The 13,193-nt window shown below is 37.0% G+C and overlaps 2 protein-coding genes across 4 annotated transcripts; one reads left to right on the top strand and one right to left on the bottom strand.

The window, feature by feature from the left end:
• The first annotated feature begins 401 nt into the window (after positions 1–401).
• On the top strand, positions 402–7,491 carry LOC18031801 (DNA mismatch repair protein MSH3). The gene is made up of 13 exons (XM_024180781.1): positions 402–1,375; positions 1,855–2,046; positions 2,327–2,491; positions 2,609–2,707; positions 2,786–3,037; positions 3,283–3,534; positions 3,617–3,748; positions 4,148–4,408; positions 4,497–4,568; positions 5,196–5,345; positions 6,080–6,550; positions 6,913–7,229; positions 7,437–7,491. Exons 1-13 carry the CDS (start codon positions 479–481, stop codon positions 7,438–7,440), a joined length of 3,264 nt encoding a protein of 1,087 aa, XP_024036549.1. The 5' UTR covers positions 402–478; the 3' UTR covers positions 7,441–7,491.
• On the bottom strand, positions 7,455–12,881 carry LOC18031905 (flap endonuclease GEN-like 2). 3 transcript variants are annotated; one of them, XM_006421837.2, is made up of 13 exons: positions 12,755–12,881; positions 12,496–12,653; positions 11,963–12,024; positions 11,742–11,869; positions 11,162–11,213; positions 10,928–11,000; positions 10,774–10,847; positions 10,539–10,598; positions 10,246–10,414; positions 9,593–9,692; positions 9,273–9,355; positions 8,594–8,825; positions 7,686–8,431 (listed from the first exon to the last, which is right to left on the bottom strand). In XM_006421837.2, exons 1-13 carry the CDS (start codon positions 12,820–12,822, stop codon positions 7,939–7,941), a joined length of 1,752 nt encoding a protein of 583 aa, XP_006421900.1. In that variant the 5' UTR covers positions 12,823–12,881; the 3' UTR covers positions 7,686–7,938. The 3 variants fall into 3 exon arrangements, with proteins under 3 accessions (XP_024036556.1, XP_024036562.1, XP_006421900.1); XM_024180788.1 differs by lacking the exons at positions 12,496–12,653; positions 12,755–12,881 and adding an exon at positions 12,197–12,288 and having other exon boundaries at positions 7,455–8,431; XM_024180794.1 differs by lacking the exon at positions 12,755–12,881 and having other exon boundaries at positions 7,458–8,431; positions 11,742–11,873; positions 12,496–12,512.
• Between the last annotated feature and the right edge of the window lie 312 nt (positions 12,882–13,193).

Here is a 13,193-nt window from a genome sequence, read left to right as displayed (position 1 = left end):
AAAAATTTGAACCTGCATATTTCGCCTACCATAAGTAGTACCTACCAACTTTTTAATATGTTATTGCAGTTTGTAAATAGTTAATCGCATGAGCTCTTTCATCTAAGTTCCAACTTTTCAAGTTCTAAAATATATGTGAAGCCAAAGTGTAACCGTACTAATAAAGAGTAGAGTTACTAAATCTTAAGTATTAAGTTTAAGCTTCGATGTAAATTAGTCTCAATAATAATTTGATTTGTAAATATTAATAGTAATATTATGGAACATAAATTATAATAGTCTAATTATAATATTAGAGTGAAAATTTTTTTTAAAAAAAGTTCAAGGTTGAATGCTCGGCTCGCATTAGTTAATATAATTATAAAAAAAAAAAATCCGACGCCACACCCTCCCAGCTGACAGAAGTGAAAGCGCGCCAAATCCAAATCCCCGTATAAAAACATTTTTTACCCCAACACAAGACAAGAAATCAATCTCAATGGGAAAGCAAAAACAGCAAGTAATTTCCCGCTTCTTTGCTCCCAAATCCAATCAAACAACGGCCTCTTCGTCTGCTTCATCACCGCCGCCACCACTGCCGCCACCACAACAAACCCCGCCTCCCAAAATCGCAGCTACCGTCTCATTCTCCCCGGCAAAACGGAAAGTCGTTTCGTCTCTCTTCCCCCCAAAAACTCCCAAAAAGCCCAAACTCTCCCCCCACACTCTCAATCCCATTCCCACACCCTCATCACAAACCACCCACAACAAAAAGTACACCCCTTTAGAACAACAAGTGGTTGAATTAAAAACCAAGTACCCTGATGTTCTCCTCATGATCGAAGTCGGTTACAAGTTCCGGTTTTTCGGGGAGGACGCGGAAATGGCGGCCAAAGTGCTAGGGATTTATGCCCACCTGGATCATAACTTCATGACGGCAAGCATACCCACTTTTCGACTGAATGTCCATGTGAGGAGATTGGTTAATGCTGGGTTTAAAGTTGGGGTTGTTAAGCAGACCGAGACTGCGGCTATTAAGGCCCACGGGCCGGGTAAGGCGGGCCCGTTTGGTAGAGGGTTGTCGGCGTTGTACACGAAGGCGACACTGGAGGCAGCCGAGGATGTGGGTGGGGGTGAAGATGGGTGTGGGGGTGAGAGTAATTATTTGGTTTGTGTTGTCGATGATGATGGTAATGTTGGGAAAATTCGGAATGGGGTTTTTGGTGATGGGTTTGATGTGAGACTTGGGGTTGTTGCGGTGGAGATATCGACTGGTGATGTTGTTTATGGGGAGTTCAATGATGGGTTTTTGAGGAGTGGGCTTGAGGCTGTGCTTCTTAGCTTGTCTCCTGCTGAACTGCTTCTTGGTCAACCACTTTCTAAACAGACTGAGAAGGTTGTTGTTTTAGACTTTTAGTTAAACTCTAAAATATATTACTATTTGGAACTCATACAAGCATCAATATATTTTGTGTGCATGCATGAGTGTGCGTGTGAGCCTCGTACTGTAATTTAGGAAAACAATTTAGTTTTTAATCATCGTGCAAGGTGGTATTTTTTTTTTCCCCATATATGTGAGAGTAGTGGTTGTGGAGTAAGGAAAACTGGTGTTGAAAGAGAAACTTTGTTCTCAACCTTTAAGAGATGGCTTTATCATGATGGCAGTAGATCCATGTAATTCGTCATTTTACTTTCTAAAAGAAAAAATATGTCTCCTCATTTGAGAATGGTAACCATGTCTGGAGTTCATGTCTCTAAGACTTGTTAGTCCAAAATCTAGAATTATAATTTTTTGTGCTTGTTTGAACAAATTAATACTTATTGTTTCAGCCCTCAAATTGCCTCACTGACCTCGTGGAACTTTTCTAATATCAGATGCTTCTGGCCTATGCTGGACCTGCTTCAAATGTTCGTGTGGAATGTGCCTCGCGGGATTGCTTTATTGGTGGTGGTGCACTTGCTGAAGTGATGTCATTATATGAGAACATGGGTGAAGACACTCTATCAAATAATGAAGACCAAAACATGGATGTGCCAGAGCAGGGAAATCATAGATCTGCAATTGAGGTTTGATGTTTGAGCACTGAGGTTTTCTTTTATGCATGGAGCAAGATTTTAATGCAAATGGTTGTTTTCAGTACTGGTTTAATTTTAGCGAACGGCTGATGCTTATGTATCCACTTTAATTGCTAAATGGCGATGCCATTTGTTTAAATGATAAATGCTACTAAGCTGACATCTGCTTTCTAGTAAGCCATTTATTTTTGTCAGTTGTGATGCTGATTACTCAACCTGACTCTATTATTTGTGCTTTTCATTCCCCTAATATAATTTGTTGGCATTGAAGGGAATTATGAACATGCCAGATTTGGCTGTCCAAGCATTGGCATTAACAATTCGTCATCTCAAACAATTTGGATTGGAGAGAATTATGTGCCTTGGAGCTTCGTTTCGGTCTTTATCAGGCAGTATGGAAATGACCCTCTCAGCCAATACGCTTCAACAATTGGAGGTAGTGTACTTTGTTCACGTATTATGCTGAATTTTTTTACTTTTTATTTTGTTTCTTTCCAGTAAACCAGTTTCTCTCAGCCAATTTTAAACCTGATAGACATGCTATTGCGTTCAGGTTTTAAGGAATAATTCAAATGGGTCTGAGTATGGCACCTTGCTGCATATCATGAATCATACTCTTACTATTTATGGTTCAAGGCTTCTAAGACGTTGGGTATGAGATAAACCTATTTTGATTTATACTGCTTGCTGCTTTTCCATAATGATATATGAGTTTCATTGCATGATACAGGTGACTCACCCTTTATGTGATAGAAATTTGATATCTGCTCGTCTTGATGCTGTCTCTGAGATTGCAGAGTCCATGGGATCTTATAGAACTTCAGAGAGTGTTGGTCAGCATGATGAGAAAAATTCTGATGTAACAATTGTAGAACCTCAGTTCTATTATATTCTTTCTTCAGTTCTGACATCTTTGGGAAGATCACCAGATATTCAACGTGGAATAACGAGAATCTTCCACCGCACTGCTACTCCATCTGAGGTAACATTTTTCTTTCCTTGGGCACTAAAATGTGAGCCTATGCTTATGAAGTTATGAAGTATTTCTGTTATTTTTTCTGCTAATATTTTCTGGGTGTGTTCATTACAGAATGTTAAACCTGCCCAGCCACTCCTGTTGAGTTTCAATATAGTGTTTATGAGTTTCATTGTTATATATGTACGGACATATCTATATGACTTTCTGCACGGTATCTGCTGATAGATTTTAAATGATTGGTTGTGCAGTTCATTGCAGTCATGCAAGCTATTTTATATGCTGGAAAACAACTTCAGCAGCTTCACATTGATGGAGAATATAGAGAGAAAGTGACATCAAAGACTTTGCATTCTGCTCTGTTGAAAAGGTTGATTCTGACAGCTTCTTCTCCTGCTGTAATTGGCAAAGCCGCTAAATTGTTGTCTACAGTAAATAAAGAAGCGGCTGATCAAGGGGATCTGTTGAACTTAATGATCATCTCTAATGGCCAGTTCTCAGAGGTTTGTACTTCTTTTTGGCGGTTGAATTTGCCTAAACATTATAATTCTTAGAAACCTGGTTGATAGGGTTTTTGGCATACAGGTTGCTAGAGCCAGGAAAGCTGTTCAATCAGCCAAGGAGGAATTAGATTCTTTGATTAATATGTGTCGCAAACAGCTTGGCATGCGAAATTTGGAGTTTATGAGTGTTTCTGGAATAACACATCTGATAGAGGTTGGTCAGTTGATTACTTTTAGGTTTATTTTAAAAGAATCTAATCTTTCCAGCTGCGGGCTATATGTCAACCCTCCAATGTGTTCTTCTTTTTGTATCCTGCTTAAAAAAACACACCCACCCACCCGTTCATTTGTCACTTAATTTACTGGCATGTACCTTCAAGAATGGACTTGCTACTTTCTAAATCTTGAATTGAATTTAGATAGTGATCGCAGTAGATGTTATTCTCTTCATTGTGTCCTTTCATGCTCCCTTCTTTGTGTCTCTCTGATTTGATGTGGTCATACTTCGTGGACCTTTATCTCAACAAGATGCTGCCAAATTGTTTATTATTCTTTTCTTTTGGAAGTTCATCATTTGATCCTTACACCTGAACCAGTGTAACTTTGACTGCAGTTACCTGCAAATTTCAAGGTGCCTCTTAACTGGGCTAAGGTAAACAGTACCAAAAAGACGATCCGATATCATTCACCAGAAGTATTGACTGCTTTAGACCAATTAGCGCTGGCCAATGAAGAACTCACCATTGTCTGTCGAGCTGCTTGGGATAGCTTCCTTAAGGAATTTGGCGGATACTATGCTGAGTTCCAAGCTGCAGTGCAAGCACTAGCTGCTTTGGACTGCTTGCATGCGCTTGCCACTCTTTCAAGAAATAAGGTAATCTTGGGATGTTAATTATGTAAAATTCATGCTTCACCTTGCAACCAAATTGATATTATATAATTCTTTCTGTTGTTTGTTGCAGAATTTTGTTCGACCAGTATTTGTGGATGACCATGAGCCTGTTCAGATACATATCTGTTCGGGTCGTCACCCAGTATGTATATGATGCTTACCAGATTTAACTACACTCATTACTTACAGCATTTTGAGGGAGTGTATGGACAAAAAGTATTGATTTCAATATATATTAGTAAAAGTATACAATTAATCAAGTTCCTAACCTGTCATCCATCTTTATTGTTCCTTGTACACAATTTTCATATATGGAAAGCCCAGCAGGGGCTCATCTGCTCCTTTGGTTGTTCCCTGGTTTCTGGGTGTGAGAAAGAATGGATTAGAGAAGAATATTTTTCCCTTGTGCTATAATTTTATGCACTTGTGAGAAGAAAGATTTGGAAGTTTTTCATCATTATCATAGATATTGCAGATTCTTTCAAAAAAAAAAATTTGGTGTGCAAAGAGTATAGAGTGATGTAAATAAGATTATGTTTTTCTTCCTTCCTGTGATGCGGGCTCTAGTAGTTGTATCAGTTTCGTTTGTTTGGTAGTTCATTAGTTGCCTCTGGTTGTTCTGAGTTGCTCTTATTATATGGTTGAGTAATACAAGTACTAAGTTCATTATTGCTTTTACTTAGCGTTCTCCTCAGGTTTGTTCGTTGCTAAGGTGTTCATTTTTTGCATTTTTTTTTTTTGTAAATTAATGTTTACTAGTTTTGACCAGGTCCTGGACACCATATTACTAGATAATTTTGTCCCGAACGATACAAACTTGCACGCTGAGAGAGAGTATTGTCAGATTATTACTGGACCTAACATGGGTGGAAAGAGTTGCTATATTCGTCAAGTTGCTCTCATTGGTATTATGGCTCAGGTAGTTGAATAGCTATTTTAAACATATGTTTGTTTTATGCGGTGAATATGAGGCCATAAGCTCATGAATGCCATACTGTGCATCTAAAGATGTTACCTTTTGAAGATATCTAGTAGGATAGTAAGTAGTATTTATTATAATGGGTCAATGTGAAAATAACTGGTTCATTGCTTTCCTCATTATGCTAAATGATAAGACTGCATCTTCTAGGATATCATTTCACTTCAGAGTTCATTCAAATTGTTGTTCATGTTTATCTTCTAGGATCTTATTTCACTCAGTCAGTTGTTGGTCATATTCATCTTCTGGGATGTTATTTAACCTCAGTTAGTTCTTGGTTCTATTTCACTCACTCAGTTGTTGGTCATATTCATTTTCTAGGATATTATTTCACTTCAGTCAGTTCTTGGCTTTCTCTCTCTCTTCCACTCCTAAACCTGGTGTTGAGGTTGTATTCTTGTTCATTGGCTCTCTTATATGCTCCATACTTCGTGACAATGCTGAGTTGGTTGATTTTTGGTTTTTCTAATGCTAAGCCAGTTTTTCGTTCTTCTGGTGTTATTGATTGGTACATTATTCTGAGTACACTTGTGCATGATTTTTAGTTATGCACTGAAACAGATGAATTTTGTACCAATTGTCTTCTCCTACTAATGATGGTTCTTTATTTCTTCTCATTAATAAAATCAGTGCCTTCTGGTCATTGCTTTATTGATACTTTCTGATACCTCTAGGTTGGTTCCTTTGTACCAGCATCATCAGCGGAACTGCATGTGCTGGATGGCATCTACACTCGGATGGGTGCTTCTGATAGTATCCAACAAGGGAGAAGCACCTTTCTAGAGGAACTAAATGAGGCTTCTTATATACTCCGCAATTGCACAGCTCAGTCACTGGTTATTGTTGATGAACTTGGAAGAGGCACAAGTACACATGATGGAGTAGCGATTGCTTATGCCACATTGGATTATCTTCTAGAGCATAAAAAATGCATGGTTCTATTTGTTACTCACTACCCTAAGATTGCTGACATAAAGACCAAGTTTACTGGCTCTGTGGGGACATACCACGTTTCATATTTGACCTCACACAAGGTTATGGGCCCAATGGACTCAAAATCTGATCAAGATGTCACCTATCTTTATAAGGTTGTGCCAGGTGTCTCAGAGAGTAGTTTCGGGTTTAAGGTTGCTCAGCTTGCACAGGTAATTCTCAGACTCTCTCCAGCCTTTTGTTGGTCTAAGTGATTATATATTCTGGAAGAAAACAAGCTTGCAATAAACTGAGTTTCTATTAAGTTACGTGATGCAAAACACAGAGAGGGAAATTCATAGTGTTTTGCCTGAAAGGAAAGGAAAGGGGATAATAGGAGAGAGAAAATTCCCTTTGTTGACATAGCTTGTCAATTGGGCTCCAGAATTCAGGTTTCATAATTAATCTGGCCAATTAGGGAATCTTTAACTTTTTGGATCTTTGAGATAGAGTTTCATAATTGAGATGTATTGTTCACCTTTTTTATGAAGTTGGCTCTTTTTGTTTAAGTTGATTGTGCACCATCTCATTGCAGCTACCTCCGTCCTGTATTAGTCGAGCCACTGTCATAGCTGCAAAACTGGAAGCTGAAGTAAGCAGCAGAGTCCAGAACAGATCAGCAAAAAGGGACCTATTAGTAAAACTTAGTGATCAAGAACAGGAAGCGCAAGAAAATATGCCCGTATCACCTGAAAGTTTCTACTTAGGAAGGGTAGAGGCTTCTGAAGATTTGATTAGCTCTTACAGGGACTTGTTTCTAAACTTGAAATTTGCAACACATGACGATAACCCTGCAAAAAGCTTCCAGTTTTTGAAGCATGCTAGAAGTATTGCAAAGGAACTAATAATCAGGTACGGTGTATGTGATGAGTATTACTTATTTTTTTCCTCTTAAGTGTTATTCAATTTTGTTTTTGCTCCTTTCATTCTTTCGTAGTAGTATCTTATTTTTATTAAATGTTTTTGAGGTTTGAGAAGGTAGTCACCCTGTTGTCACCTGATTATCTATGATCAATCGCTGACTGATCTGAGAATTCTTTCAATCTTCTGCTTTTCCAGATAAAAGTCGGTTAAGATGAAGCAGATCACAATGTATTCTGCTGAGGACGTTTCTCTAATGGCGACTCAGCTCAAATAGTCTTCAGTTTTTCAGATATTTTGTCGCGTAAAAGTTCCTTATATAAAGTGAATGCGACAACCTTGTATAGTTACTAGCAAATTGTCATCGGTTGGCATGTACACGGAACCCGGCAATCAAAATGAGCCGTAAGCTATGATGATGCCCAGGGAGCAATGTAAAAAGAAGTGGAATTTTCCCATTCGGTTTCCTCGGAGTTGTACACATTTTCCCTCATCATATTATTATTATTGTATGCTTTTGTAATCTATCCTTTGAGAAGCAATGTGTTCGGCACAAAATTCCAAGGATTTGAACCAAGTAATGAACTTGAAAAGGCAGATCAAACCTGGGCTGGCCAAACGCACATACACATTCATTAGGATATCACAAGCCCGAATTATAAATAAAAATTCTTCCAGATAATTCTAACTTCATGAGCGATTAAGAAATGTCATCTCTAATGCTGGCAATGAACATTCTAAGCGCTCTTGCCTTCCTCTCAAGCTCAGGTGACTTTTCAGTTTCTGAATCACTTAATTCTATTGTGTTAATAGGCTGATCACTCATTTCTCTAATTCTGGAAACATTTCGGCACTGCACTGGTGAAGGGCTCACAAGGTCAATGATCTCAGCTTTGGCAGCAGTCGAACCAGTAGGATAGCAAGACATGTTGGCATTGCTTTTTGATTCTGCATCAAGCAACAGGTCTTGCCGCCTTGTCAAATCAATTTCAGTAGCAGCAGTCCAGTCTTCTGACATCACTACTCTTGACGAAAAGGATGCATTACTTGATGTGCTGTTTTCTGATTCAATGTCAAGCATCAAAGCTTGGAGTTTCTGATCAATTTCAGCAGCAGAAGATTTGGGTTTTGATTTCTTTGGTTGTCTAAGAGCCCTTCTCTCCTCAAACTCCACAATTTTTTCAGGACAAGCGCTACAAGTAAATAAGGGGGGTGGGGAACCACAGCATTGACATAAGATTCTTAACACACAGCATACTGAAAAACAATTCAAACTATAATGAAGACGACAAAACTAGCAACTTATTATATGTCTGATATTGAAATACCAATCTAACATAACAAGGACAGATTACCTTTCTATTAGATCTGCTGGAACCACAGAAGATTTAAGTCCATATGATTCTTCCCATGAGACCTCAAAGCATTCTTTCCCTTGAAGTTTTCTGGACTTAATAATTCCTGTTATAGGGCACTTAACTGGTACCTTCTGTAGCGGAAGATCAACCCCTAGCGCTAATGTATTTGCCCGCAAATTGGCAAATCGACGTAAATCTCTTTCAGCAATTTTAGGAAGGATATACTCATCTGAGCAAATAATAAAAAAATAAGTTAAAAAGAGCATGGAAAAATGCCGGAACTTTTTCTGAGCAAGTGTTCCCTCAATTTAAAGATCTCCCACCAAGATTTTTCACTTGAATTCAAACAGTTAACCGTACAATTTAAGGAATTTGAGAAATTAAAAGATATGAAAAAAACTTGATTTCGATGAAAAGAAAAAAATCCAAACTCACATGCATGTTAAAAAAAAAAAAAAAAACTGTTTTGAAGTGCTCATATCAGAAATAAACTCTCCTTCTCACATTAGAATCTTAAGCGGACTTGACTGACATGCTCAAAGTCCAAATGACAAGCTTTCATAATATTCTTGCAACTCACAAATGTGAGCATGAAGATGCAATAAACATGTCTGACGCAGAAAGTGTCTCTCTCTAGTGTAAACTAAAAAATCACCTGTTTTACACTAAAAATCACCTGTCTTTTCAGGAGGCCACTGAAAGAACTGTGCACATACTTGGTGAAGTCTGGCGTGCTGAAATAGATGTTGAGCAAGAACCCTGACAAGATAAAGAGTAGACATTCATGACAAAAAATTGCTGCAGGTTGCACTTGTATAAATTTATTAAAAGAAAAGTCTTCGTAGGCAAATAACAGTTCAGCCTGCTGTAGAAAGCCTAGAAAGAAACAATACAACAGCACCAATCTTACCACCTGTGCACACTCATTCATCTGTGTATGTGAAAGAGCAAGAGATGGGAATGGGGGTTTTAGTACAGAATTGTGACTAATTTTACCTGTGGACAGCCTCAGAGTCTGCTGAGTAGCACTTTGGGTTTGAATATGCATCAATCACTTGTGAAAACGGAGTCTCCCTTTGTAAAGAATGATCAGTTCCTATCATGACCATCAAGTATTTCGGAGAAAGTTAATAAGCAGCATCTTTTTCCATTTGAGAATGTCAATCAGTTATTCTTATGAAGAACCAGCTTTTACCTTTCAAATACCTTGATGGAAATCCCCTCAAGTTGGACATTTTACAAATTCCAATTTGTAATACTTAGGTTTAAAGTTTATTGAAGGAAAAAAATTAAAACAAATTACAGAAAATAACCAAGTAATCATTTTCAACTGAAGAACGAACTAATGATGTCCAGTTCACTGTTTCTTGGGTGAAATGAATCATCCCTAATTTCTGAATACTTGGACAAATTGGGATGTAGAAATTTTTTTTATTATAAATCTCAAAATTTAATAAGCATTTATTTGTCTGCTTCAAGATACTAAGCTAAAGTCTAGTCCTCCAACATGCTAATTTTAGCTCATGACCAATTCCGTCATGTGAACTCACAATTACTTCAGAATGCTCTGAAACACAACTAAATAGAGCTATTGAGCTAGATGCAAAACATGATAGTAAGATGTGGGCACAGAAGGTTTTTTCTTTCACCATTTACATTGATCTCTTGATTCAAAGACTCTTCCTTGTTATTGCACTTGAAAGACCATCCCTCTTTCTTTGAATTTTTGGCCCTCTTGACAAAAGATAGCCCCTCTGATGCTATTCGTTGAAGAACAACATTATCTCCAACAGATTTAACAATCTGGCATGCTGACTCCTATAGCCAGGGAAAATTTGCCACAACATATGCATTATTCTTACTATTCTTATGTGACAGCCATTTGTAATGAAGAAAAAAGTAATCAATGCGAGCTTAAAAGCAATAGAGAATAGAAGCATACCGGACCCAGACCACGAACTCCCTGAGAATAATCACTGCCAAGAAGTAGTGCTAGAGTAATCTGAAGACCACAAAATAAAGTGGAAAATGCAGGCATAAGATGAATAAACAACATAGTAAAAAGATAAGAATTCATCCCTTCCTGCACATACTTCTTCTAGAAAAGATGTTTAAGAAAATGGTAAAAAGTTGAAGTGATACGTTCTAGTAGTAGCTCAAGAAACATAGAAACTTACCAATGAGTTCCTTCCAAACCCAAGTTTTCTCTCTATATCATCCATTTCATAACAAACAACATAGCCTCTCTCACCTAATTCCTTCGAAAATGGTCAGCAATATTGGTACTGATTAAGTGACTAGTAAACAACTCCTAATCCGCCATCTACTTACCAAGCCAAATGTCTCTGTACACTGTCCTTGCACCAAAAAGAAATATATCTGAATCTGATGAGAAACATCCATCCTGACAATAGTTAACAACATCAAATATTTACTAAGACAATGGCATGTGTTCGTAACTTGTAACTTTCAAACTAAAATCAAATAATCCAAACTTACCTTGTAATTTGAAAAAAAAAATGGAAAAAGTAGAAATAAAGAAAGATAGAGAGACGTCCTACTTACACATAATGATTCTAGGTTTAACAATGCACACTGTGCTTCAGCTTCCTCAACCCTGAGTTTGGAAAAATTAGAAAAGTGAGAATAAGACCAAGGTTATCTCACGAGCAATAAAATAAGGAAAGAAAAATTTCAGTAAAATATTCTTATTAAATTGGTCATGGTTTTGTCACTCCTAAATCTTTTTGATCCTAATTCTGTGAAGTTAAAACCATTGTCTCTAACTGGAGTTATTTTGCTTTTCATTCACTATAAAAAATTAACAAAAAGTAAAGACAAAAGAAATATAAAAACTAACAAAATGAGGAAAATTAAGACCGAAAAAAGTGTGAAAATTGTCATTTCTATACCAGAATTATTAAAAAAATTTATTTCAGAAATTTGATTGTGTAGATGTATAGTTCACGGTTACATAATCAAACATTGCTCCAAAACTTATATCTATAAATTTTTTTCTGATAGTAGTATGGTTTTGGTTAATCCAACTCAGTACTCTTATATTTTGACAAAATGATGTAGTAGTCTCAGCTTTGGAATTTACATTCTATCAAATGAGCGAAAATTAAAATCCTAATACAATTACCCTTCCAAGCAAGGAACGCCTAATGATAATCCAAGCGCTTTTGCCTCTTTAATCATGCAAGAGAACTCAGATCCCATATTTCTTCTTAAAGATGACATCTTATCCAAGTTCTTGTCATCCTGAGTAACCTGTCTTTCATCAATCAATACAAGTTGGTCAGAGTACAAATAATCCTTTTTCATACAGAAAAAAGTTTGATTAAACTCTAAAAAGCTTTCTACCTCTGATCCTGAATTTAAACGCCGTCTGTAAGTGGATAATTTGATGGCAGGTATCGATCCATCTAACACAAACAAAGATGTATCAGACTTTCAGTGTGTTTTGATTCAACATATAACAAGCAATGTGCCATCCTACTAAATAACTGGATCAAGAATTAAATGCAATTGTAGGAAGCACGCACATTTTTAGAAAGCGCTTAAAATTACATGTAAGAATGCATAGTGTAAACTCACTTAAGCTTCTCAATAAAGCACTTGAATAGTGAAGATAGCTTTTCATCAATTGTTGCCCGAAAAGTGCTTGTTAGAAAAGCACTTATCATGTGCTCATCCCCCCCCCCCCCCCCCCAAAAAAGGCTTTTTAATATCAAAAACCATTTCCATATATTTGGAATTCAATTCAATCTATCAATTAAGGCTATTTCAAAGCACTGAAAAGAAACTGTAAGTAAGTTATGATTTTAATATTAATATCAAATTGCGGAAGAACAAAAAGACCTCTAATAAGAAATAAACAAAGAAATGAAAAATACCGGAAACGAAGATGAGGCCGCAATTCAAAGCAATGAGAGCTCTGAGGCGGTGAAAGAGACCCCTCAGAAAGAGCTTGTCCGTTTGCGGCCTATAAGATTTGTTCACGTTTTGAAGTTGCACTATCCAGCACGACAGATCTATGCATACCCTCTTGTTCCTTTCCAATTTTAATTTTTTTAAATTACAAATTATGCAAATCAAAATGAATTTTGGGAAAGAGAGAGAGAGAATGAATTGAGTTAGAAATTAAGGACTTACTGGAGATGGTGAAGTGGAAGTGTTTTCTTGCATGATTCTAGAATATCCCACAGATTCTTCACTCCCATTTCTGTTTGTTTTGAGGGAAAGGAAAAGAGTGATCTTTTCTCTCCTTCCAAGAGGGAAAGTCGAGGAAAATGAATTTGAAATTACCCGAATACTTTCTTTTATTTACTACCGAGATCCGCCTACCATCCGACGTCGTTTAACCAGATACGTAACCGAAAACGACATCTTTTTATTTTTATTTTTTAATTTATTCACTTTATTATTTTAAATCTTACATCCTTTACGCTTCGCTTTCCTATTATGACCAAGTTCCAGTTGTTTACGAAACTTTGGGAATTCAGTAACCGAAGATCGTATCATATGCGCGCAAATTCCAGAAGATAGCTCGAGTTTTGGTTACTTGCCCCATTTTTAACAAATATGACTTGAA

Source organism: Citrus clementina, unplaced genomic scaffold (genome assembly GCF_000493195.1).
Source record: "Citrus clementina cultivar Clemenules unplaced genomic scaffold, Citrus_clementina_v1.0 scaffold_9, whole genome shotgun sequence".
Lineage (NCBI taxonomy): Eukaryota > Viridiplantae > Streptophyta > Magnoliopsida > Sapindales > Rutaceae > Citrus > Citrus x clementina.
The sequence above is the reverse complement of the archived record's forward strand: the minus strand, read 5'-3'. Positions and strand labels throughout refer to the sequence as shown.